General features: G+C 40.1%; 1 protein-coding gene across 4 annotated transcripts in view; it reads left to right on the top strand.

Annotated features, from left to right (window-relative positions):
* The window catches only part of RUNDC3B (RUN domain containing 3B), a 141,281-nt gene extending 115,914 nt beyond the window's left edge, over positions 1-25,367 (top strand). For 2 of the 4 annotated variants that reach the window (XM_077809425.1, XM_077809424.1), the window contains exons 9-11: positions 3,436-3,582; positions 12,641-12,762; positions 25,222-25,367. In XM_077809425.1, coding sequence (XP_077665551.1) covers positions 3,436-3,582; positions 12,641-12,762; positions 25,222-25,367 — 415 coding nt within the window. The remainder of the gene's footprint in view (positions 1-3,435; positions 3,583-12,640; positions 12,763-25,221) is intronic. The other 2 variants (XM_077809426.1, XM_077809427.1) reach the window with 2 other exon arrangements.
* The last annotated feature ends 1,754 nt before the right edge of the window (positions 25,368-27,121 follow it).

Raw genomic sequence — 27,121 nt, 5'->3', positions numbered from 1 at the left:
TGCCCTCAGATTCTTACAGCTCTATTTTTTGTGTGTCTCAAAAGAACTGTTTTCTACAGTGTCTTGCACAAATAACTTTATCTGCGAATTGTCCTTGCCTAACCAATTATTATTATTTTTTTATTTTTTTGTTTCTCCTTTTGCTATGTGAACTTTTCATTAGAATGCTAAATTATCAAAAAATCTTTGGTGTATAAATGGTAACTATCTTGTTAAATATTTTCACAATAATATTCTTCCAATTGTTAAAGTGTTACAATAAGAATACAGAGTGGTTTACAATCTTCGGCGTACTCACTCTAATGACAAAAATTGCACTTTTGAAGCACTGATGACAGCAGAAAGCTCAAATGTTTAAATATAACTTTTCTCAAAAGTAATGTTCAGGTTCACATCATAATTGCTCCCAGAGTACTATCCTGAGTAAAATGAGTATAGCTGCCTTCTAAGAGTGGTGTAGAGTCTGGAATTCATGCTGTTTGGTGCCCCTTTCCATCTTTAAAGTAGAGGAGTGCTCAACAACATTTTGATATTGAATTTGTATATCTATCTCCAGTACACTTACATAATTCTCAGTGTGTTTGGAAAATTAAAATGTTTGTTTCCATATTTTTTTGCCATCCTTCATGCCTCTTTCCCTGCTCCCCCAGTTCAGGTCAATGTAACCCATCTCTCCCCTTTCCTAAAGTAGGAACTCCAGATTTTTTGGTGTGGTCACTCCTTCAGCCATTCTTGGGTAATGAAGAGCAATGAACTCTTCATTACCCAAGAATATTGTGCAGTTTTGGTGCTGTAATTGACTTTCAAAATCAGTTTATCTTGTAAACTGATACTACATACTTATGTAATCCCCTTTAACGTCTGGGAAGCAAGTACCATATTTACATGACTTTCCATAGAGTCCCTGCTACGATGGAGCCCTATGATGCTGTATAAGGGGACTGTTAAAGAATAAATCAAGCTCCTTCAGCAATACTAGTGATATGTTACAAGCACGGAGAGCACTGCCAGTACTTTATTTTGACATTGTTATTTCACTACTCCTGGGATTATTGGAGAGCTGCTGTATGTACTCTGAGTGCTGTGTGTGATTTTTGAGTCCCATCTTGCAATGGAAAATGTCTTCCTCTACTAACTATATGGTAGCTCAAAATATATTAATTTTACTCTTAGATTTGCAAAGAATACTTCAAGAGAAATCTATTTTCAGCTGATTTTACAATTGCCGTTTATAGCTAATATCTGAAAACAGGAATCCAAGCAATGTGGATACGACTCAGTATTTTCTCCAACACTGATCAGTACTAACTTGTTTCAGTTACAGTACTTGTAAGTAAAACAACGATTAAAAATGTGAATCTAAATATAAAGGAAATCAAGTCAGATGTTTGTTTGGTTCTTGTTTCAAAAGGGAAAGCATGTTCAGTGAGAGGAAAATCTGTCTACATACTACTGTAGGCACATGTCTATTCTTGAGCACTGGGGAGTGGCAAAGTGGAATCCTGTCAACAGTATCTGTAGATTTTTACTTAATTTCCTTTGGGGAGATACCAAGTTTGGTTAGGCAGAGTTTCAAAATTTATTTTTCTAAATTGTTATAAACTTACTCCTTTCTCTGTGGAATGTTTTGGGTATCCAGGGTGAAGACTTGCAGAAAACACCTTGAGTAGCAGAAACCTAGGTTACACACTAGTAACTGGAATTCTACTATTATCATCTTCACATAGATTCAGATTTTGCCCTTCTTGTTATTCAGCTACCTATTTCTCCAAAGAGCTAACATTGGCACTGAGAGCTGTATGGTAGTAGCACATGGTTATAGGGCAGTTTAACGCTCCGCAACACAATTGCCTGAGCTCATATACATGACATTTTAAATTTCAACAGATTTGGGTTGTCTGAGTGGTGGTCACTACAAACTCCAGAAAGAGAGGGAATATGTGAAGGAGATGATGCAGTAGAAGAATTCATAGTATTGGAAAGTAACCAAATTGTAGCTGTGTCCAGCTATGTGAAATTCCCCATTTTTGCCTTGTGAACTTTCATGGTGGGGAAAAGGCTCCTAAAAATTTTCCCCACTGTGGAACTTCATCATTTTTTCTGTTAAAAAAAATGGCAACATCTTATGCACAACTTTCCTGCCTCCTAATGATGGGGGAAGACCACACCCAAAGAGAAAAAAAAAATCTGGGGATGACAGTAACCTGCCCTTCTACTTTAACCTTTTGGAGGCCTCTGATTCCTTATATGGTATTGGAGCACCTCTACAAGATTCTGGTCTCAATGTTTTGATTGTCCGGAAGATAAAACTGCATTGCAAAAACAAAACACCTCTGTAAAGAAAAGTCCACCCAATACATTACTTGCTAACGCACATAAATACAAATGTAATTTAACTCATGAGAGAATATCATCAAACTATTGGTAATGCGGTTCAGTATTTCAGACAAAGCACTGGCATTCAGGAGGATCTTGTGTTCCAATTATTGAACATCTGACTGTGTTCGACACTGACTTCTCACAACAGACGTGAGAAATATGGTGTGAAGCAGCATTTAAGGTTTCCTGGATAAATTAACAGATGACCTTTTTATTAACCTTCTGCTTTGCTCTCCTATAAGAATTGCTTGCTGTTTCCATTATACTGTTTGGAAAAAAGGTGGTCTTGTACTTAAGACACAGCCTGGCAATCTAAAGACCTGGGTCTTGCTCCTGTCTCTGTTAAAGACTACCTGTGTGATCTTGAGCAAGTGATTTAATACCTTGCTTCCTCCATTTCCTTATCCTTCAAATGAGAACCATTGTCCACTCCACAGGAGTAAAATGAAGCTAAACTAATTCAGGCTTGTAAAATGCTCAGTAGCACTTTCTATATGAGTGGCTTAGATATGCAAATTATTACTAGTAATTATTATAAGGTATTTACAACTAGTCTTTGTTAGTACTTTTGGACTGACATATGGTATGCACACTGTCATCCTATAGCTAAATTTGCCTAAACAGTTCTGTCCCACAAAAAAGGTTTTCTGATTAGATTCTTTATTTTGTACAAAAGAACCTTTAAGAAATCACATAATTTTTAAATGCAGATATTATTTATGCAACTGATCCTCTATCTATCCTGCAGAATAATAGGTCTGCTGCTGATCAGCAATGCAGTCAAAAATGTATCTTTAAGATGCAATTGTTTTTTTTTTTTCAGAAGGTAAAGTGTAATTTCAGCTTTTTGTTTTTCTGTTCCTACACACTGATTTCTCTTAGGAAAAGAGAATTTATGAAAATTACCTTTTATTAGTTGTATCAGAATAGTGTTCAAGCAGACTATCATTCAAGAGGGAAAATCAACCTGCATAGGATTCTTTGTTATATGCTTCCTTACTGTGACTTGAAACATTACATTTAATGGAATAAGGTTCACTGTCTTTATGTTAACAGAACTGTGCTAAAGAATAATGATTTGAGATCAAGACAAGAGTTAACTACCCACCTCACCAATCAGTGGCCTTCCCTGGGAGCTCTGGATGTCAATGCGGTTGCCTTGGATACTCTACTCTATAGAAAGCACAGTCAACAATGGGATGAGTAAGTTAAATATTTTTTGTTCACTCTTATTGGGACACACAGTACTCAGAATCATACTAATATTTCCCTTGTTTTCCTGACATGTCATCTGCTAATATACCCCCTAATACTAACAGTGTTCTTAGGGCCTGGCTACCTGCGTATGATGCAGAAAAATGAAGGGGTTAGGATGCAGTTTAAATATTTAGCAGTTTGGAACTAAGACACTATGTACAATTGTACCACATGTACAGTTGTGGTACCGGATGAGGATCTGAGCATTGAATAAAAACACGAAGAGGGAATTCACAGAGCAATTTTAGAATTTCATGTCAGAACTGACATACAGCAGGTTGGTGTTGTTAATGAATATCTGTTTGGTTATGGACTAGCATATAATACTGCAAATTGATGTTTGATATAGTTTTTAAACAATCACTTAATTCAGCTTGCTTAACTTTGGATGACTGATATGACACAATAAAACAAGAATAATGAAGTATGAGCATTCAGATATTTTTTTAATGTGGCATCTTCCAGAAAGTGCAAATTATTGCAATCAAATCAAGATGAAAAACATCAACATAAACTCCATTATCTGCTTACTCACAGCAAGCAGATAATGGAGTTTATGTTGATGTTTTTCATCGTGATTTTTTGAAATTTTGAAATCTTTAATCATTACAATTATGTTTATCTATGATAATTTACAGGACCTGTTGTCTTGAGTCAGCAAAGCACTTGATCACATGTTTAATTTTAAGTTTGTGTCTGTTCCATTGAGGTGAATGCTATGGAATGGGAAACAGGTGCCCACTGAAAGTTAAGCATATGCTTAAGTGCTTTGCTGAATTGGGGCCACAAATTGTATGACATTGCTGTATTCTTTCCTATTCTAGAATAAGCCACTTCATTGCAGGTTATCCCAAATTTTAGAGAGCATATCCTTAAATGACAAGTTTCAGAGTGGTAGCCGTGTTAGTTTGTATCAGCAAAAATGACGAGGAGTCCTTGTGGCACCTTAGAGACTAACAAATTTATTTGGGCATAAACTTTTGTGGGCTAAAACCCACTTCATCAGATGCATGGAGTGAACAATACAGTAAGTAGAATATATATTATAGCACATGAAAAGATGGGAGTTGACACCCACTTGGTAAGGCAACTCCCATCTTTTCATGTGCTATAATATATATTCTTACTGTATTTTTCACTTCACGCATCTGATGAAGTGGGTTTTAGCCAACGAAAGCTTATGATCAAATACATTTGTTAATCTCTAAGGTGCCACAAGGACTCCTAACCCTTAAATGAATACTTCAAAATTTGATCTACATCACTTTATATATCAGGTGCAAAGTACATACAACTATTTCATTTAAAACAAATACTTCAATATATTTTCTAAAATGAAAATAGTGCCAGCAGACCAGTATTTGAGCAGCCCCACATAAATGAATCTTTTTGCATGTGTGAGTGGGGGGAAACGGGAGAATTAAGTTTTCAGTTCTAAGCTTTCAAGGGTAGTGGAGAAATTAGTATTCAAAATGATCAATTTGTTTTATTGATCTGAGGTTTTTATTAATTGCATCTTCATGTTGCTGTTTGATCTTCAATTGCAGTAGATTAGGGGTCATTCAATCAACTAAAAATTTTAACCACAAAGATAACAATATTGCTTTTAAATTTTAAATAGAAATCCAATTAGAATTTATGATATCATCAGTTCAATCCTTGAGGGGGCCATTTAGGGATCTGGGGCAAAAATTGGGGATTGGTCCTGCTTTGAGCAGGGGGCTGGACTAGATGACCCCTGAGGTCCCTTCCAACCCTGATATTCTATGATTCTATGATATATAACAAAACTGGTAAATAGGGAAAGCTTTGTTGCCGAGAGTAAATTCTAATAAGGTATAATGGTAATAGAATCTCATGATGGCTATGAATGCCGTGTCGCATGAGATTTCTTTAGTTTTTATGTTGTATTGAATTTGAGAAGTCATTTTAGAAAATGAGTAACAAAAATCCTCTTGCTGCTTTTCTCCTTTCCCTTTTTATATGATGTTGCTACACCTCATTGTCTCCATAAGTACAGTTGCTCTAGCTCTTTCTCCCTTTAACAAATTCTTTCCAAGAAAATTGGTTTAAAGACTTTAACATCATCCTGTGGGTGGATTATACATCTGCTTCACACTGCAATATTTTTCCTATTAGCTTTTTATTAAATATAATATAAACATAATGAAATATACATAAACTTCTTGCAATACATTTTAACCATTTACTATACTTTCAACATTTACTTACATATATATAATATGAATGGTTAAAATATAAATCAGTTTTTGTATTACACAACTTACAAAGAAATGTTACTTATAAAAATCCAACTAGTTAAATAATAATTATTAAAATAAGATAAAGAATAGAAGCAAAATTCAGAGGGGGGGATAGAGAGAGAGGGAAGGAAGTGAGTAGAGGGAGAGATGAGGGAGGCCCATGTATTTAATGGGATCATTCTGATACTTCCAGGAAAGCATCTCTTTTCTTGGGTATTTCTATTATGGTATACAATTCTTTCCATAGTGGCCAAGCTTACAATGTCTATGCTCCAGTCTTCAACTGTTGGTTACTTTTTGAATTTCCATTTCTGTAGTACTAGTCTTTTAGCAGTTGTTGTGGAATCTTCAGCATTGGAGATTTTTTTAAGAACAAGTTAGATAATAACCTTTTTTTCTTCCTCCTCCTCCTATAAGTAATAGGAAGTAAATGAAAATAAAGTGAGGTACCTTGATTGTTTTTGTAGTTTGTTGTTTTTCCACAGAACACTTGAAAATTGCTGAGGGTCTCGGCTCACCACTTAATGTTATCTTTCCAAATATTTTGTGTACTATTAGCAAACGATTGTAAAGCGCTTTATTAAAAAAACGGTAAAAAAATGTTGGGATGCAGGGTCTGGCCAAGAGTTAGGTTGCGGGAGGAGGCTCGGGGCTGGGGATGCAGGGTCTGGGAGGGAGTTAGGGTGCAGGAGCAGACTGGGGATTCAGGTGCAGGGTCTGGCCAGGAGTTAGGGTGCAGGGGGAGGGCTTAGGGCTGGGTTAGGGGTGTGGAGCACTTACTTGGGACAGCTCCCATTTGGTGCAAGGGGTGCAGGTTGGGATGTGGGGGGGGATGCAGGAGTCAGGGAGGGCAGGGGGCTGGGTGTGGGTCAGGGGGGTGCAGGAATCATGGCTGGGAGAGTGTGGGGGGTTCAGGAGTCAGGGAGGGCAGGGGTCTGGGGGTGTGTGAGGGGGATGCAGGAGTCATGGCTGGGGGTGTGTGAGAGGGGGTTGCAGGAGTCAGGGCATGGGGCTGGGCATGTGGGTTGGGCTCATGGGGGTGCTCCCAGCCCTCTGCCCTGAGCGGCTCACAGGAGGGGACTTGGGGGGTAGGTGTAGGGGGAATACGGGGGCCCTGCCCTGCCTCTACCCCCTTCCCCTGCCTCTTCTCTGCCTTCTCCACCTCCCTCCTGGAGCGACCTGAGTGCTGGCAAACAGTCGGGGAAAGAGGATTTTGGCTGCTGGTGGGTGCGGAGTCTGCAACAGGAGCTCCAGGAGCCTTCAGGACCAAGCTTTTACCTCCACAGCTGCCTGGCCCTGGGGCCCCCTGTTGTTGGGGGGCCCCGTGTCAGGGCACCCTGTGTTTTAGTGTAAATCTGCCTCTGCAGATGATAATTGGCCTAGTTCTTCCTCCCACTTCTTTCTTAGAGAATCCATGTTTAGTTCAAATTTTCTGACCAGTTGTGCATATAGTGTTGCCTTTGGTCTTGGGAATCTGAGTAATATTTGGAGAAATGAAAGCTGTTCAGGTGGGTCAGGGTAGTAAAAGCATCAGGGTCAAACAGATGGGATATAGCATGTTTAAGCTGGATATGTTACTACTCCTTCTTAGTCTCTAGATTGAATCTTTCTTTTAATATTGTAAAAGGGAGGAAATTATCGTTTTCAATCAGTTGACTGATGGTCAAAATACCTTTCCTAATCCAGTCTGGCCAAGTGATGGGTTGCCTTCTATACAAAATTTTGAGTTGCCCCAGATACAGACATTGGTATGTAGAAGAGGGTGATTTTGAAATTTAGTAAACATAGTACACCAAGTATTTCTGGCTCCCACAATAGTCAGTAATTGTTCTTTAGGGAATCAGTAGTAATCCAAGCGCAGTGCATGGGAAAGGGGTAAAAAAGCAACCAATTCGGCTTCCAGCTGGAGCAAGTCCAGGGCCCTACAGCACAAGGGAATGAGCTATTGTGCTGCTTGGCTAAGAATTATTGCCTGATGGTGAACTTTAAAGTTGGGAAATCTAACCCCCCTTGTTTTGATAGGGAGCTGTAATCTTTTTAAGGAGATTCTGGGTTTGTTACCAGCACCCCACAAGCATGTTGATTTTGGTAAAATAAAAGGGAGAAATATGGAGGGAGGGAATTGACAATGAAAAGGACCCTGGGAAGAGCATTAATTTTTGTTTCCCCAAAGGGAGATGGGTAGTGCCTGCCATCTATTTAAATTGTTTGCTAATTAACTGGGGCTAATTAATGGGGCTAGGGTAATCTTGACTATGTTTTTAATTTCCTTGGGGAACAGGATGCCAAGATATCTGAGGTTTGTCTGTTGCCATCTAATGTGGGGCAGAATAAAAAGTAAAACCCTTCATTGGAGGGTTCTGCAACTGCCATGCATTTTTTTAATCCCAATTTGTCCATATAGTCTCTTATAACGTTTCCAGAATGCGATTGTATATGCTTGGGCCAACCTGACTTGTCTTTTTTTTTTTAAAGGACCAACACATTATTAAAATCTCCTGCTATGATGACTGAGCCTAATGGGATATTAATTAATTTGGTGAAAAAATTAAAAACTTGGATTATCTTTACTAGGTCTATATGTATTTATTAGAGTGTATATACAGAGTCAAAGATCTTAGCCTTCACTAGCAAAAATCTACCTTCCTCATCTTTATTTACATCTAGAATGTGTAAATTGAGTCTCTTGTGAAATAATATTGCTCCAATTTTGGCTGAGGAGGAGAAATTGTTAAAACACTTCTTTCCCCATCCATTACCTTCTAAATTTCTCTGCCTCCAGGTCATTATGGTGGGTTTCCTGTAGGAAGAGGGTAAGGTAGACCAGGAAATGTAAAAGACAGTATAATGTGAGAAAACGGTAGAAAAAGAAATGAAGTGATCAAACTGACCAAAGATCACTTAAAATACATAACTCTTATCCAAATGGAAATAGAACCTAAGTCAAGGAGGCTTACAAGGTGATGACCTGATCACTTACTCCCCCCATTTCCCCAAAACACCCAGGTGGTGGTATAGCTGGATTCCCTTTAGCATGATAAACAAGAAATAGTTTCATAACAAGGGGGGGCATGGTTTCTTCAGTATTCATAACAACATTAAAAAAAAAGTGGTGGTGGTGGAGGAAGCCAGTATCTAAATTTAAGATCAAGACTGTAATAGAAATACAATAAAGTTATGCAAATTGTTTGATAGAATAAAGTTATTTAATTGGATCAGGGTTGCAGATAAGAGTTTATTAGAAGAACAGTTCTTCCTAAATTTTGTCACCTAGAGCCTTGTCCATGCTGGATTATAGTCTGAATGCTATTGCCCAATAGCTATATCAGCAATATAAATCAACACAACACTTCTTATAACTCATTTAACAAAAATAAAAACTAAAAAAACCACCTTGGACTAATACTATTGGAAAAAACTGACCGATTAATACTAACACATTCTGAGTAATTTGGTGAATCATAACCTGTGATATAAAAATTATTCTTGGATAGGATTTTAGGAAATCAGATTTCTTCATATTTGGGGAATTGAAAAGATTAATCATTAAACTGAAATCTTCATTACATTGTTTAGATGTGGTATCTCTTATAAGTGTACATTTAAGGCAAATGGATGAATATTTTCAGATTTACTATAAACCCAGAATCTAGGCAATTAGATGGGGGAAATTAAGTAAAATCATCAATGGGGAAGGGAAGAATTAAAAAAAAAGGATTGGTTGGAAAAGGTACTGGGAGAGAGTGGCTCAGACAGAACAAAATTCTACTACTTTGTTGAACCTTGCCAATCCGCTGATGTGAAGAGTCCCAGGTCCAGTGAAGCAATTTGCTTGGAGTTAGGAAACTCAAAGGTGGGTGCTCTCCTGGATTCATGAGGGCTGGGGTGGGGAAGGTACAGTCAAATCAGGAGTACTGATATTGTAACACTCCTGAGTGCTTAGTACCAGCAGCCAGAACCCATAAGTGTTTCTTGAGTCTGGATGGATGTTGAGGAGGGTCCAAACTCGAGCAGAATTGAGATCCTTCTCCCCATCCACCACCCTCTGTTTCATATTGCTATAAAAAAAACCTGCCAGGCTTAGTCTGAGGTGCTGTCACTGCTAAGGGAGGAATTTAGGTGGCAAGATCTTGGAGAGTGATATCCATAGGCTCCAGAGCAGTATACTTACCTTTAAAATAGGTATGATTATATGTGTAATTATATCCATGGTTGAACCTACCCTTGAGTATTTTGCCAAACCTGTTATGGAGTCATAGAAATGTAGGGCTGGAATGGACTTTGAGCGGTCATCTAGTCCATCTCCCCTCACTGAGGCATGACCAGGTATACCTGTTGGGTATTTGTCTAACCAATTCTTAAAGACCTCCAACGATAGTGATTCCATAATCTGCCTTGATAACTTTATAGTTAGTTTTTTCTGATATCTAACCTAAATCTCCCTTGCTGTAGATTAAGCCCATTATTTCTTGTCAGACCTTCAACGAACATGGAGAACAGTTGGTTGCTGTCCTCTTTTTGTAAAAGCCCCAAATGTATTTGAAGACTGTTATCTGGTCCACCACAGTCTTTTTTTCTCAAGACTGAAGATACCTATTTTCTTTAACCTTTCCACATAGGTCAGGTTTTCTAAACCTTTTATTTGTTGTTCTCCTCAGGACTCTGTCCAATTTGTCCACATCTTTCTTAAAGCGTGACACCCAAACTTGTCCACAGTACACCAGCGAGGCTATTGTTTATCATCCTGTTATCCTCTAGGTGCTTACAGACTGATTGTTTAATTTTTCCAGGTATCAAAGGTAGGCTGACTAGTCTATAATTCCCTGGATCCTCTTTGTTTCCTCTTTTAATGATAGGTTCTGTGTATGACCTTCTCAGAGACCAACCCGTCCTCCTTGAGATCTCGAAGATAATCACTAGTGATTCCAAAATTGCTTCAGCTAATTCCTTCCGTATTCTAGGGGGAATTTCATCAGGCCCTGCTGGCTTGAATACATCTAGCTTATCTAAATATTCTTTAACCTGTTCTTTTGCTATTTTGGCTTGTGTTCCTTCCACCTTGTTGTTGTTGTTAATGGTGTTAAGTATCTGGTCATAACTGATTTTTTTAGTGAAGAATGAAGCAAAATAGGTATTATACACCTCAGCCTTCATGGTGGTGTTCCTTATTAGCATTTTTCCCCCACTAAGTAGTGGACCTCTATTTTCCTTTGTCCTTCTCTTGCTCCTAATGTACTTGTAGAACCTCTTCTTACTACCATATGTCCCTTGCTAGGTGTAATTTGTTTTGTGTCTTAGCCTTCCTTATGTTATCCTTATTATGTTTCCACTATTCTTTTATACTCATCTTTAGCAATTTGTCTGTATTTTCACTTTTTGTAGGATTCCTTTTTGATTTTCAGGTCATTAAAGAGCTCTTGGTGCAGCCATATTGTCCTATTACTATTCTTCCTATCTTTCCTTCACAGTGGAATAGTTTTCTGCTGTGTTTTTAATATTGTCTCTCTGAGAAACTGCCAGCTGCCTTGAGCTCCTTTTTCCCTTAGGCTTTCTTCTCATGGGTCCCTACCTACCAGGTCTCTGAGTTTGTTAATCTATTAGTTTTTTGAAGCCCACTGTGCTTATTCTGCTGCTTTCCTTCTTTTCCTTAGAATTCTGTAATCTATCATTTCATGATCACTTTCAGCAAATTGCCTTCAACCTTCAGATTCACAAGCTATTCCTCCCTGTTAGTTAGAATCAAGTTTAAGATGGCTACCATTGGTTATTTCCTCCATCTGAAACAAGAAATTGTCCCCAACACATTTTGGAACTTAATGGACATTTTGTGTTTTGCTATGTTACTTATCCAACAGATATTTGGGTACTTAAAGTTCCCCATTACTACCAGGATTTTGTATTTTGGATATACTGCATACTTATTTGCATCTTTTATTAGTGTTTAGCTGTATAGTTTAGTAACTTATAGTTGGAATGTTTGTTCTCTTTTTTTTGTCTTTTCTTCTTGGCAAGTGGCTGCATCCATTCCCCTCAGAGGGAAACACATTTGCAAATTTTATTAGCTTCATATTGGCAGTGAAATAGGGAGTTTAAATTTCTCACACATTTAAGTTATTTGTACTATTATGAACCTTATTCAGAGTAAAAAAATGGAAATTTTTGTAACTCTAAAGAGGTGGTGTTTAAGTCTAGAAATGTCTTAACTAGGGTTAACTTTCCGGTGAGAAATTAAATAGATACACTGAAGAACACAAAGTTTGTGTACATAAACTGTAAGGGTATGGTCACACTAACTTAATTTTGCATTTGGCTTTTCCTATGTACTAAAGAGCTACTTATAATATACTTTCATATAGTTCAATTTATCTTCAGATGCTTTTGCTAATATTGTGTCATTTAAACAAGGGGGAAAAGAAAGTACATCGTATTATATTTGATAACCCTAACAGAGTTGTTAGTAATGAATTTTCATTCTTCTAGGCTTCGATCTTTTGTAGTAAGAATTCTAATTTTTTTCATTTACTATAGTATTCTTTTTTTTCTTATGGATTCACCAAATTCAGCTTTTCATGGTAGAAAAACTGAAATAGAGACAATATTGAAGGAAGGCAAGATTAGCTGGTCACTGGGTTTTTTTTGTTGTTGTTGTTTTTTAAAGACTGATTAAACACACTAAAATTTCAATAGAATGTCATTTAAATTTTCTTTGAAAGTTAGGAAAAATGATACTTGTTTTACAGGAAAAGTTATCAAAGTCTGGACCAACTCTCTGCGGAAGTTAGTCTTTCTCAGACATCTCTGGACCCAGGTAATTCACAAGATGGAGATGGAAAGCAAGATGGATTAAATTTACTAAGTGAAGGTAAAATACTGCCTAAAAGTTACTTTGTTCAGGTCCTTGTTAATACTTTTTAATAAATACTTTCAAGTACTCTTCAATTTCAGCAATCAAGGCATCTTGCTTTTCTTCTAGGGAACAAACTTTCAACCTGATATGTGCAAGGAAATAAAATGTACCTTTTCAAAGTTAATGTGTGTGACTCGACTGTTTTTCCCAAGCACCTTATTGAAAATATGTTTGCATGTATCAAGTCCCAATGATATGAGTAGTACATTATTTTGTGCTGTGTTTAAGGCAAGGCTTTATATTGACTTCAAATATTATTGTTACATTTCCCCCTTCACCATCTGGGATCTGGTGTCAGTTTTCTGCTACAATTAACCTAAGGTTCCATGAGTCCAGTCATTGGGCTTTGCAGCTCCCTTTCAATGTTATTCTCCCACACTTTTTACTTTGTCTTTCCTACTGTCCAGTCTAATTTTATCGGGCATTCAGATGCTGCTTTTGTCTGTGATGCTGTAGGCTGCCATATGTTTTCCATTAAAATTAAGGGATAGCGAAATAAGATAGGCAACAGACAAAATCAGTGGCTAGCACTACACATCTATATCTTCAGTTTTCTTTCGGTTACCCTCTTGTGGCCAACTGTGAATAAGCAGGAAGGTGCAACAAGACATTTGAGACTCTAAATGTTTAATATGAGTTACTATAAAGAATTCCTCCCAATCCCTCAAACTTTAGTCATGTGCAGCCTGGGAAATAAAAATTCTTTTTTTTAAAAACATATCTTTAAAGGCTATGATCAAGTTATTTTTTCCCAGTTAAAAAACTGTCATCATGAACAGTGCCTTAAAATCTAAATCTGTTTTAAGACCCATTGCGCGCACTAGTTCACTTAAAGTAATTGCTAGTTCAGTGTTATGGTTAACATTGAGAAGATACACCCTGCGCTTGGTCCCTCTGTAATAGCAGTGTTGTTTCTTTTATTTTTGCCACATTTGACACCATTTTACGACTTCAAGTACTAGCTCATGTCCTTTCCACTGTAGGTGTGTGCATGTCTCGTGCACAGCTGTCAGAGAATTTTTTCCCTGAGCGGTACCTGTTTGGATTGTCCAACTGTCTTCTGTTGCCATATACCACTGCATGTTGGTATTCAAGGGCAAAGCCTCTCCGACTCCCCTCATTTACTCGTTACCGCAAGTGGTGGTGGTTGGAGTGATTGCAGACTTGTTGTGACAGGTGCTCCCCTCACTCCTTTGTGTACATATCCTGTTATTGTTAGTTAATTAGTTTAGTGGTAGTTTGTTTAGCTAGCTTTTAGGGCTAGGTTTTCGTTTTAGGTCCCTTGACCACTTTTAATCTTTTGGTACCAAAACAATGCCCTGCTCACTGAGGTTTAAGTTCTGCCAGACTTGCGCTAAACCTGTGCTGGTCAGCGATCCACACCCGGGCCAGATTATAATGTTTGGGAGAATCCCACATTCATTACATTTGTAAGGAATTCAAGCCCTGCTCAAAGAAAGACAGAGGTGAGGCTCGAGTGCTTACTTATTGAGGCAGCACTTCGCTGTCCATCAGAATCATCTTATAGGAAAAGCTTCCTAAGTACATCAACAGAGCACCCCACCAGAGATGTCTGTGGCACCTCCGTCCCATTTGCTGATACTGAAGAAAATGCTTATGCCTTCCTCAGGCTCAGTGGGTCAATACCAAAGCCACGCAGAGGCAGAGACTCTGCAAAATGTTCAGGAGGAAGGCTCTCCCTGGGGCAGTCATTGCTTAGGAAGAGGGGACTGCTGCCTCCAGAACCTGTGCCAAGTCGAGGCCATCCATGAACTTCGTGGAGCCCTCAGACAGTGCTGATCACTACCACTCCAGAGGCGTATGCAGCTGCAAGGGACTGAGGTAGATTCTTGGTACTGGTATCACCAGTATTACAAGAGGACTACAGCCAGTATTGATGCCTGCAGGTTTTACCTCACCATGTCAAGAAACTGCAGAACTGTTACTGCCCAAGCTTCCGCAAAAGCCAGTGCAATAGACAGGCAAGCCTGTGGTGTTATCCCCAGTACCACCCATCTCTGGGCTTCGACTACCTCTCACCAGCTCCAACTGGTTCTACCTCTCTGTTTCTGGAAGTCTCAGATTCTTCATCTTCGGTCTTGAAGATGAGGTTGTCTGTATGACATCCAAGACAAGGAACATACCCTCCATCACAGTCTTTGGGACCACAGGCCATGCAGCAACTCAACACTGAAATCCTTCTAACGGACGGTGCCCTGGGCAAGGATGGGGCCTTGGTCCATATCAGTGGCTCTTTTGGACACCCTGCCATGTCCCCCCTCCAGCTAGGACCTTTCCCCAATCATCTTGGTATCCTTGAGAGCGCTTCGGGGGCATTGGAACTGAGGACATCATACACCAGTACTCAGTGCTAAGATGGGTACCAATCAGCCAGAGATCACTGAGGCAGCTTCTCCTCTGCAAGACATAAATCACCTTAGAGCCACCTCTTAGTCCTCTTCACCAGATGAGGCGATTGAGCTGACAAATGATTCACCACCACAAGAGGACACCAGAGCTCAAGATCTTTTGTGAAGGGTGGTTTCTGTCTTTGATATTCAGGCAGAGGAGGTGTGTGCAGGCTCTCACTAGCTGGTGAACTAGTATCGATGTATCCAATATTGATGGTTCTGCCAACTAACAAAGTCATTATAGAGCTTGTTAAGGCGCTTTGGCAGACACCTTCAGTGACACAGAATCATAGAATATAAGGGTTGGAAGGGACCTCAGGAGGTCAACTAGTCCAACCCCCTGCTCAAAGAAGGACCAATCCCAAACTAAATCATGCCATATAACCCAGGTTACAATTGGGACTGTTTGAACTGCTGTGCCCCCTTAATTCTCCAGTTCAGGGTGGGTTTTGCAGTGGTTTGCTGATGAACAAACCACCCCTGCCAGGCTCTGTTCACTCATAGCCCTTAGCATGCAGTCACATCCAGCTGAGTTGCATGAATGCTCTCCCACCCACTGATGCACTACACACAAGACAACACTTGCCAGCTTTCTAGTCCGAGCCTTGTACCCCGAAATGTGTCTTGTACTGTGCAGTCCATTCACTGTACAGTATAAGCTCATATAACTCCGTTATTCCAACAAAGGGTAATAATTATCACCACCTTTGTTGTTCTAAGCAGTCTCCCACACACTTTAATCCAAACTCACTGCTTAAGATAAAACAGTAAAATGTTTATTAACTATAGAAAGAAGGATTTTAAGTTATCACAAGTAACAAGGCATAAAGGTCAAAATTGATTACAAAAGCAATAAAAAACAAACACAAGTCCTATTTCTAAACTTTACCAAGCTAATTCAGATTTGAAGTAAACAGATTTGGGACAACAAGCATCAGTGCTAAAAGGGAAAGATTCAAAGAGACTGGATCTGTTTGGTCGGAAACTTTGTTCCACAGGAAGTCTGCAACTCACGATTGCAAACCAATAGGCGCTCCTGAGTCACTATGACTTCACTCTCTGGAAAAAATATTTTAAAATTTAAAGGCTATTCACCAAAGGACGGTAGGCAGGAGTTTGCAGTAACGGTAGATGAGGGTAAACTGGTTGCCAGGACTGCTCTCCAGTACAGTTGAGATAGCGCATGCAGGGCTGCTCAACCATGGCATCAGCTATTACTATGAGAAGATGTTCACGGTTGCAATCATCTGGGATACCCCCAGAGGTCCAGCAGACCATCCAGAACCTCTCTTTCGAAGGTGTCTCATTATTTTCAGAGAAAATGGATGACCGGCTCTATAGCCTGAAAGATTCATGGGCCACATTAAAATTTCTTGGAATCTATACTCCAGCGATGAAAAGGAAACAATTTCATCCAGAGCAGCCATAAGGGCACCAAGTTTTTGCTCCCTGGTCCCACGATGCACCAAGGAGAAAGGGCAGGGGTTACAGAAGGCATCTTTCACTGCCCTCTTCTTCAGCATCAGCTAGCTCATCCCATCTAGCCGCTTTGTCCAAACAGGCATTTTAATGGGTTGGTTGAGGGCAGGGTACTAGTTACCATAGTTCCATGTGTTTCCCAATCACTTATCCCACTTCCTAAGCAATTGGACCCACATAACATTAGATTGGTTCATCTTAAGCAGGGTGGAAAAATCACATCTGCAAAAATTAAGAGTCCATGTGTTTGTGTACCTGGATGACTGGTTGATTAGAGGTCAGTCTGAGGCTCATGTGTTATCCAGTGTATCCACCGTCCTGTCCCCGTTTGATACACTGGGACTTCTGCTGAATCAGGACAAATCAATCCTAAAACTAGTACAGAGAACAGAGTTCACTGGGGTGCTCTTGGACTCCACAAAGGCCAAGGCCTTTCTGCCACAATTCAGGTTTGAAACATTACTGCTGAGGCTGAAACATACCCATTCACTATGGCACACAGCTGCCTCAGTCTCCTGGGTCACATGGCAGCATGGTCCTACGTAGTTCAGCATTCCAGGCTGCATCTTGGAAAGTTGCAGGCATGCCTAGCTTCAGGGTGTGCCCTGAATCATCGTAATTTGGGCAAGGTGGTTCCAGGGCCAGTGTCGGTGTTGTCATTGTTGGTTTGGTGGTTGGACCCTCTGAAAGTGTGTGTGGTCCCCTGTCTCTCTGCTACCAACCTCACTCTAGTCCCAGATGCATCATCCCTGGGTTGGGGAGCTCATATGAGGTCCCTGCAGACTCAGCATCTCTGGTCATCTCAAGATCAAAAGACTTATATAAAAGTCAGAGAGCTAAGATCAGTACATGTAGCTTGCTCAGCCTTCGTCCTCCTGATAGTGGGAAGTAATTCAATTTTAAAACACAACTCTGCAGTTATGTTTTACGTAAGCAGACGGAAAGCAGCACAATCCATTCAAGTGTGCCAAGAGGCAGTTCGCCTTTGGGACTTTCGCATAACCAACTTGATTCATTTCAGGGCTCCTTACCTTCCAGGAATACAAAACATGTTAGCTGATTAGCTGAGCAGATCCTTTCTTGAGTGGTCATTATGCCCAGATGTGGCTAGATCCATCTTCCAGCTCTGGGCGAATTCCCCAAGTTGACTTATTTGCAACAAAGACTAGAAGAAAATGCCATCAATGTTGTTCCAGGGGAGCTCTCAGCTGGTAGCTCACTGACAGACGCTTTTCTCCTATTCTGGAAGGATTCCCTATTATACACCTTCCCTTCAATTCCTTTGCTACCCAGGGTCATGTCCAAAGTGAAACAAGACCATGCTCATCTCATCCCTCTAGCACTGAAATGGCCTTGTTAACACTTGTACTCAACTCTACTAATCTTGCTAATTGAGCCTCAATTGTCTGTCCTGTTGGACCCAAACGTGATTTCCCAGGACCAGGGTCACTTGCTCTATTCCAGTCTCTGTTCCCTCCATCTGACAGCCTGGATGCTTAATAGATAACACCCTTTGAAAGATCCTTTTCAAAGGACATTCACAAAGTGCTTCTGAATTGCAGAAAACCCTCAACTGGGAGCACTTACCCGGCTAAGTAGAAATGCTTCTCCATTTGGTCCTGTCAGAAAGCTGCATCTCCAGAGCGGACTGTCTTCTATATCTAAAACAGATAGTTTTATAGTTTTTATAGAAATAGTTTGGCTATTAGTTCTATAAGGTTCCATCTGGCAGCTATTTTGGCCTTCCACAACTTGTTGATCCCTTTTTTCCAATCCCATCATCATCAGATTCCTAAAGGGCTTGGTCAGATTAAATCCACACATGCAAGATCCTGGGATCTGAATTTGGTCCTAATAAAATTGACAGGACTGCCCTCTAAATCCATTGCAACTTGCGCTCTGCTTACCTCTATGTGAATGTAGCATCTCTAGCAGCCACCACCTTGGCCAGAAGAGTGGAAGAGTTGAAAGCCCTAGTGTCATAGCCTCCATATACAATTTTTAATAGGTTTAAGGTTTATCTTCATCCTCACCCAAAATTTCTCACTATGGTGATCTCTAATTTTCATGTTAATCGAGTAACCTATCGGCTGACTTTCTGAAACCTCATGCCCAGAGCGATAAGGAGAAACTTTATTTGTTGAATGTGAGAGAGGCTCTAACTTTCTAACTGGAACACACCAAATTATTTAGGACCTCTACTCAGTTGTTCGTTGTGATTGCGGACAGAACTAAGATGCTCGGAGGATTTCATTCTGGATCTCTTTATACATTCTTTTGTTACCTGCTGGCTAATATAGCCCCCCCCCCCCAGCTAGGGTATTGACACATTCTACTAGAGCACAGGCAATATCAGTGGCTTACTTGGTGCAAGTACCTATCACTGACATTTGTAAACTGGAGATTGGTCGTCTGTCCTTACCTTTGCTTCCTCAGCCCAGGGATAATGACAGTTTTGGATAGGTGGTCTTACAAGCACTGTTCAGGTTGACCTTGAGCCCACCTCTATGATTGTCTATCTGTGAGTTCCCTACAGTGGAATGGACCTATGCAAGCACTCGAAGAAAAAATGGTTATCTGCCTTTCTGTAACAGTTGTTCTTCGAGTGGGTTGCGCATGTCCATTCCACGACCCGCCAGTCTTCCCCTATCAGAGTCTATCCAGCATGAAGAAACTGAGGGGAGTCAGGGGTGGCTCTGCCTCCTTATTCCAGCACATAGTGGCGCATGACAATAGAGGTTTCTCAGACCACCCCGATGGGTATGGCTGAGGGAAAAAATTCTCCAACAACTCTGTACGAGGCATGAGCACACACCTACAGTGGAATAGAAGAACATTTAGAAGAACAAGAGTTACAGAAAAGTAGGTAACTTGAGTTTTTATGTATTTTAGGGTTGTATCTGTATTTGTATCTGTGAGATACTGAGATCTCTCACATCTCGTGGAAGTCAGGGCCTTAGATGGTTCAGATTTTGCTATAATCTGTTGTAAGATGAATTTTTTTAATGCAGTGCTGCACTTATCATAGACTCGTCGAAATGTAGGCCTGGAAGGAACCTCCAGAAATCAAGTTCAGACACCTGCACTGAGGCAGAACCAAGTAAACTTGGTTGACTATCCCTGACAGGTGTTTTTCTAACTTGTTCTTAAAAACCTCTAGTGATGGGGATTTCACAACCTTCCTTGGAAGCCTATTGCAGAGTTTAATTACCTATGTAGTTAGAAGATCTTTTTCTAATATCTAACCTTAATCTCCCTCGCTGCAGATTAAGCCCATTACTACTTGTCCTACTTTCAGTGAACACGGAGAACAACTGATCCCCATCCTTTTTCTAACATCCTTAATCTATTCGAAGACTGTTATCAGTCCCCCTCCCTCCCATGGTCTCTCTTTCTCAAGATCAAACATGCCCAGTTTTTTAACTTTTCCTCAAAGGACAGGTTTCCTAAACCTTTTATAATTTGACACTCTCTCCAATTTGTCCATGTTTTCCTAAAGTGTGATGCCCAGAATTGGACATGGGTACTCTGAACCCTTGCCAGTGCCAAGTAGAGCAGGACAGTGCCCCCCTATGTCTTACATGCATGTGGCAGAGTGCTGGGAACCAACAGCTTGAGTCAGTACTCTGATCAGTTAAACACCAATTAACTCCCCCCAGGGTGGACCTGACTGTACCTAATTAATCCTTCCTAGCTCATTCTAATCTGCTAAAGAGTTAGTTAGCCCATTAATGCAAAGGGTAGAAGGCGGCACTGGAAGGAAATGCTGGAGGGAGAGGCAGGCTAGCGGAGCCAGAACCAAGAAGGTGCAGACAGCTTTTCCTTCTCCTCTTCTTGGGAGAAGGGTGAGGAGAAACTGATGTTATAAGTGCTGTGGTATATGGATCAGTAACGTGGTGAAAAGAGTAAGGAAATAAACTACACAGCAGTGTTTAACACATGAAAGTCTCTGAATAGTCTGCACAGACAGAGCAGAAGATAGGCGTGCCACTCCACCCTGTCACAATACAATATATATTCTTATGGTAACATTTGAAAATGTGGTTTTCTGAATTGCAGATTTTTAATATAAAGTACTGTTGAAAGGGGTTGTTAAGTCCATTGTGAGAGTGATATTTTAGCTTCTCGGTTGTCAGACCCAATTGCTGATCCCAAAGAGTGCTGTTGTATGCTCAACATAATTTCTACCACCCCCCTCCCCCACCCAAGAGTGCTCTGGCACCTAATAACAACCAACTCCACTGTGACACTCTTGCTGCTTCTGCCAGGTGACATGAATATCTATCTCCCAGCTCAACTATAAATGCTAATCACCTTTATCTCATCTCTGAGATGTTCCTAGTTGCCAGTTATCCAGCTGGAAATTTAGGTAACTTTCCTGATAATAGTAATGTTATGTTCCAAAATCCCTTTTCACCACATCCAAAGTTTTAGAATTCATATGGTGGATGCATACTGCTAAACTGAAGTAGTTAAATTATTTTTCCCAGCTTTTCCATATATTTTCTCAGAATATTAAGTTTAAAAAAAACCCTATTTTTTTCCCTAGGGATAGAGTGAGTGTAGATCTTTAAGGGTGTTCACTTTAGTTCATTCCATAAGCACTGTATTTGGTCACTCAGTTCTTTTTTTAAAATGTTCAGCAGATGTAAGACTTAAATTATTCAAAGATCCATTGGAAGATGCTGAAAGAGAGTGGATTATTTTACTATACTGTTTTTTCCCCCAAAGGTAGGGCTTTCCTTTAAATGAGAATCCAGAGGCACAGTGTTCAGAAATGCCTACTTTACAGATGCAAAGTTCCTTGAACTTTTGGTGGACTGGGTTGCAAATACAATATAGTGCGTGAGATGTCTTAGTCATCTGTTCAAACCCAGTTCAGGTTGGTGGCAACCAAAAGCTGTTATCTGATCCCTGTTTGGTGACTTGTGGAAATAAGGTGATCTCACTGGGTAAGTCTCTGCCTGTCACAAAACGCACTACCATAATTGGCACTAATTAGCTCCACTGTTGGCAGGGAGGACATGGGTTAAATTAACATGCCTCATCTCTGGAGGTCTGGTCCCTCCAGGTTGCATGTTTGTGAGGTAATATGGGAAGTTTGCACTGACACTGCCAGTGTAAATCTGATCTCTTTTATGAGGAATTATCAAGAGGGATGAAAAACAAAACATGCTTATCTTCAGTAATAGCATTTACTGATTCCAATGGTTTTTTTTTCCAACAAAGATTAAAAGCAATAAATCTCTGGTCATAGCATAATTCTGGTAATTTACTGCTGATGTTTGGTTGAAGCCTTAATGGAAAATTTTCTTACTGATTAATTTCCTTTCTGTTAGCAGTGTCCTCCACAATTCCGGACATCTGGGCTGCTCTTGTCTCACTGCTCATGGAGGTGGATCAGAATTTTGGTGTCGCGTGGTCTGGCCACACCCTCTCTGCTCCTTCTTGCTGCCAGATGAGTTATTCCCAATCTGTTAAATTTGCGTAACATCCATGAACAAATATTCCAGAGATAACAAAATAGCTACATACATTAGACCAAGAAAGATGGTCGTACGGTAACAATTCCACTTAATATCTGACTCAACTCATGAGTTATCCAGGGTGGGTAGAACTGTAGGAGTCACTGCTAGCAGAAAGGAAATTATCAGTAAGAAATTTTACATTCTGGAGTTCAGTGTCTCCCACAATTCTGGGCATCTGGGAAGTAGCGAGCACTGAACAGGTATAGGGAGGGTTCTGAAACAAAAGTTTGGTAGGAAAGAAGTCCTCCGTCCCCTTTTTGTGAGCGTGCTCAAAAGTTTCTGTTATTTCTGCTGACTGCACACAGCACCTCCCTGCCAAAGGAAGCCTCTGCAGAAGACAAATTCCACCTAATAGTACTTAATGAAGGTGTTAGCTGTAGACCAACTGGCTGTTTTGTAAATTTCCAAAGTGAACACACTTGCTCATTCCAGCTAGGAGGTTGGTAAGGATCTTGTGAAGTGTGCTTGATCCATTCTGGGACAGAAGCCTCTGATGATTTTGTAGGCTTCCACAATACATAATCTAATCCACTGAGCAACAGAGGACTTGAAATCTGAGTCCTTGGTATTTTGGGTGGGAGGGCATGAATAAGGAGACCAATCTTCTTGCAGATTCTTGTATGCTTGAATTAGATTTTCAACACTCCTCTGACCTCTAAGGTGTCTCACACCTTTTCAGTTGGATGTTGTACTTTTGGACAGAATGAAGGAAACACAAGTTCTTTGGAAGTATGGAAGGAGAAATTTACCTTAATAAGAAAGGATTCTGGTGTTCTGAGTGCCACTTTTGCCTTGTGGAACACGCAGTAAGGCTCCTGTATAGATAAGGCTGCCAGCTCCGACACCCGGCTCGCAGATGTGACAGCTACTAAGAAAATGGATAAATTTTTATTAATTTTTTTACTTAATGGATAAATAAGAGGTCAACACTGAAGTCAGAGGCTCAGAGGAATGACTTGTCAAAGCCCTCAAAAATAGTGAAAGACCCCATTTGGAGAAGAGTGGCATGTCAGTCTGGCTAACCAGACTGCTCAAAGCAATCTGCTACCTGTGGATTGTCTTCCAGGGAGCCTGAGAAGTATTTTGGTCTCTGCCTTGGTACAATTCACAAGTTGGCTGCTTGGACTAAAGGATCTGGAAGGCAGATGGGCGTGCCTTTGCAGACATTGTTGTGGGCTGACTACTATTGTAAAGAGTTGAACACCTGTGCTGGAACCTATACTTTATCTTCCTTGCATTCCGTAGTGTGATCCCACACTGCTAATATGAAAGCTTGAAGACTTCTGGTGTATGATTGTGCCCATAGAGATCCATATGCCTGACACCACAAGTCCTAGCAGTTGGCGGCATAGTGCTGTAATAGGTGTCCTGTGGCTCTGGAACAAGAAAATAAATTCCTGGGTGGACCCAGAGAACTTTTCTTGGCATAGAAGCTGGGTGCCTGGAGAAGATTTCACATTCAAGATGTGACCTTCTGTGCTGTGATGGAGCTTTGATCAGAATGTCATCCAGGAAGGGGTACAGGTGAGTTTCCTGTGACCTGAGTCTGGCCATTATCACAATCAACATCTTTGTAAAAACCCTGGGGGCTGAGGAGAGGCCAAACAGGAGTGTTAGGTATTTCCAACATTTCCTGCTGTTTGCAAACTACAGAAGTCTATGGGGGCAGAGTCTGATGGAAATATGTGTTGTCTGGGTCAACTGAAGTCAAGAAGTCCCTTCTGGGACAGGTATGATACTGTAGAGGCCAGGATCTCCATCCAAAACTTTTTCTTTATCCACTGTTGCTTTTGAGATCGAGAATGGCTCTGATACTCACCATTTGCTGCTGTATAATAAAGAAGACGGAGTAGAACCTGGAGAACCTTTCTTCTGAGGGAACCCACTCTATCGTTCCCATATTCAAAAGATGATATTTTGTTCTGGATCAGACTGTGCTTTACAGGGCCATTGGAGCTGGGTGATTGGATGAAGACTGGATGGTTGGAGCCTGCAAGGGGGTCTCTCTCGCTCACTATATCCCTGACCCATTTGTCTATGGTCAGTAAAAACCATTCTTCTAAGAAATGGGAAATTCTACCCCTGAGCTTCCGCGCTGGGTGGAACCTATGCAATCTTTGTCATAAAGTGGATTTGGGAGGGTTGGGGGCTGAAGTCCCACAGGAATTTCTCCTGGTACTTCGATTCTAGTTTTTCCCTCAGTGAATTTGTTGTCCCTTTGCTGGTAAATGATAAACCTGGTACCTCTGTGAGGATGAGAAGCAAAAGGAGTGCTTCTGTCCGAAGGCTGGTCTATTTTCTATTCTGTGGACCCTTAGTGGGGACAGGAGAGACTGTTTAGATTTTGCCATCTTGTCAGCCACTATCTTATCCAGTTTTTCTCCAAAAATGAGGGAGCCTGTAAACCTGGCTGAGCACAGGACCTGCTTAGAGTAAGTATCCATCTTCGAGGGTTGAAGCCATGGGCGGTGCCTGGTTACTGAACTGGAAGCCATGGCTTGGGCTGAAAACCTCATTGTATCCATTGAGGTGTCAGCTACAAAGGCTGTTTCTGGGAAGACTCTTGAAAGTGGAGCCAAAGTCAGGGTCATCTCAAAGCCCTAAGGGCAAATGTTCTAGCCAGGAAAGAGATGCTCCTGCAAAGCAGGAAGCTGCCAGGAATACTCGGAAGGTGGAGGAGGAATCTGGAAGGAAGAAGTAGAAGAGGCATGGTCAGACTATGTGGCACCAAAATGCTGATCTGCCTCTGTGAGCTGTAGAGAGAGGAGAACTGTCTAGACATCTAGAATTGTGGGAGATGCTTGGCACAGTAGCATGTTTCCCTAAAAACTGGTGACTACATTTGTGCATGTGTGCTATGTTGTACTGAGGATGAACATTCTATAAAAGGATACATATACTGACCTTCTTTCTTCCCTCAGTGTTAACCCTGCTCAGGTAAACCTAGTATTAAGAATTTCACTGTAATAGTGATTAACGTAATTCTGTTTTAACAGGGAAAGAAGACACTCCATCACTGCTTGGTCTTTGTGGCTCTCTGACTTCTGTAGCAAGTTATAAATCTCTTACAAGTCTGAAATCAAGTGAATATCTTGCAAGTCCTACAGCAGAGATGACAAGTCCAGGTCTAACTCCATCTTGAGCAGATATACATAACAAGGAAGAGCTTTTGTGTTGTATGCATTCAAACATAATTTGACTTGCTGTGAAGACTCTTAAAGGTTCAAGCAAGCTAAAGAATATGCTGCTTTATTTTGTCCTTTTTTTTGTAATGATCTATTTAAAGAAAAGTCACAAAACTTACATCCATTGTCTGTCATGCTTTTCTTTAAAAGGATTTTTCCCGGACTTACCCTTTGAGATCTTAAATTGTTTAAGAATCCCAGTCAGGTACAGAATGTATGTATGATTTAGTAACAAATGATTACCTTCTAGAATGAAATATGTGAACATCAGTCTTCTGCTAAACTGTTGTGATCTATGTTCCTCAGGCTCTTAACTAGAGCACTTCCTTGCACTGCTCTGCATATTTGTCAACACTTGCAGAAGAGACAGGGAATAAGTCTTGGCAGACTAGTAAAGGAATATCTGAATTCCAGTTTACATTATATTACAAAACACTGCTTGTTTAAGTATTTTTTAACCTGCATATGTTCTATTATGTAGAATCTTAAATAACTTATTTAACCTGTTAGATGTTTTGAAATACTGACAGGTAAGTGTTAAATGTGCATTCCCATTATCATTATGCCACTTAGAGAGTTGATTTTTATGTTCAGATAAGGCCATATTAAGAAACAGTATACATTCCTAGGTTTTGATGATGGGACAGAGTAACAAATCTTATAAATCGGGATTACTTCCAACTTTTAAGAAGGGATGAGAAGGCGAGTCACCAGGTGATTGTGGGACCCAAATGAGGAAGAACTTTGCAGGTAGAAGGTGCATCTTAGTTAGTTGCTTTTTGTTACTGACTTATGTTAATGTAAAGGTGGGGGAAACATGGTTATGTTATCACCTTAGAGCTTTGGGAAACCCCACCCCCCATGTCCATTGTGAAGGATCTCAGGAGTAAAAAAGGATTAGAATGAAATGTTGACAATTTAAATGACGAATATTCTCCCATGAAAGAGTTTTGGATAGGTATTTTTCTTGATTATTCTGTGCAGTAATACTTAAACAGAAGTTAATCCTTTAAAATTCTAAGCCTCTAATTAAGCTACTGATATGAATTACCTGAAAACATTTTTAAATTAAGCTAAACTTTACATCTTCCCAGTTTAACTCACCTTTAAAGTTTGCAAATTAATTTTTGAATTGCAAACTGTAGTCTTACATCTTTGTAAGATGTAATGAGTCCTTTATCTATGGATTTTGCTACTAAGGTAATGCTTATCAGTATCTTTTAAAAAAATATTAAATGCATGTAAGTGTGTTGTATTTATTAATCAAGAGGAAAAGGCTTTGTTGTGCCAAAGAAGTTTCAAATATTGTTTACATGAGTGGCTTCAATATTAATAGGGTTATCTAATTAGAGCATACTTTCAGATAGATTTTTGTTTACAGTCAGATACTATATGCTATACTCTTTGCTTTAGTTATATTTGCCAGAGAAATGTGCCTCTTGTAATTTTACCCTGGGCACTACTAGTTTTTCAAAGGGTGGGATAAAGAAAAATAGGCAATCTAATCATTCTTGTAAACAAAAGAATGCAGGAAAGTTGCCTTGATAAACATGTGAAATGACACATTGTCAGAACTGACTAATCCATTTTAATGATCTCTGAAATAAAATGAAAACAGTAGTGCTCCTTTCCTAAGGTCTACCAGAATGCCTATTACTGCATAAAGTAATTTCCTGGTTCTTGCACTACGAACCTGCTCTCATGGCAGTTT

Source organism: Eretmochelys imbricata, chromosome 2 (assembly GCF_965152235.1).
Source record: "Eretmochelys imbricata isolate rEreImb1 chromosome 2, rEreImb1.hap1, whole genome shotgun sequence".
NCBI classification, from domain to species: Eukaryota; Metazoa; Chordata; order Testudines; family Cheloniidae; genus Eretmochelys; species Eretmochelys imbricata.
This window is presented reverse-complemented; position numbering and strand designations above follow the sequence as displayed.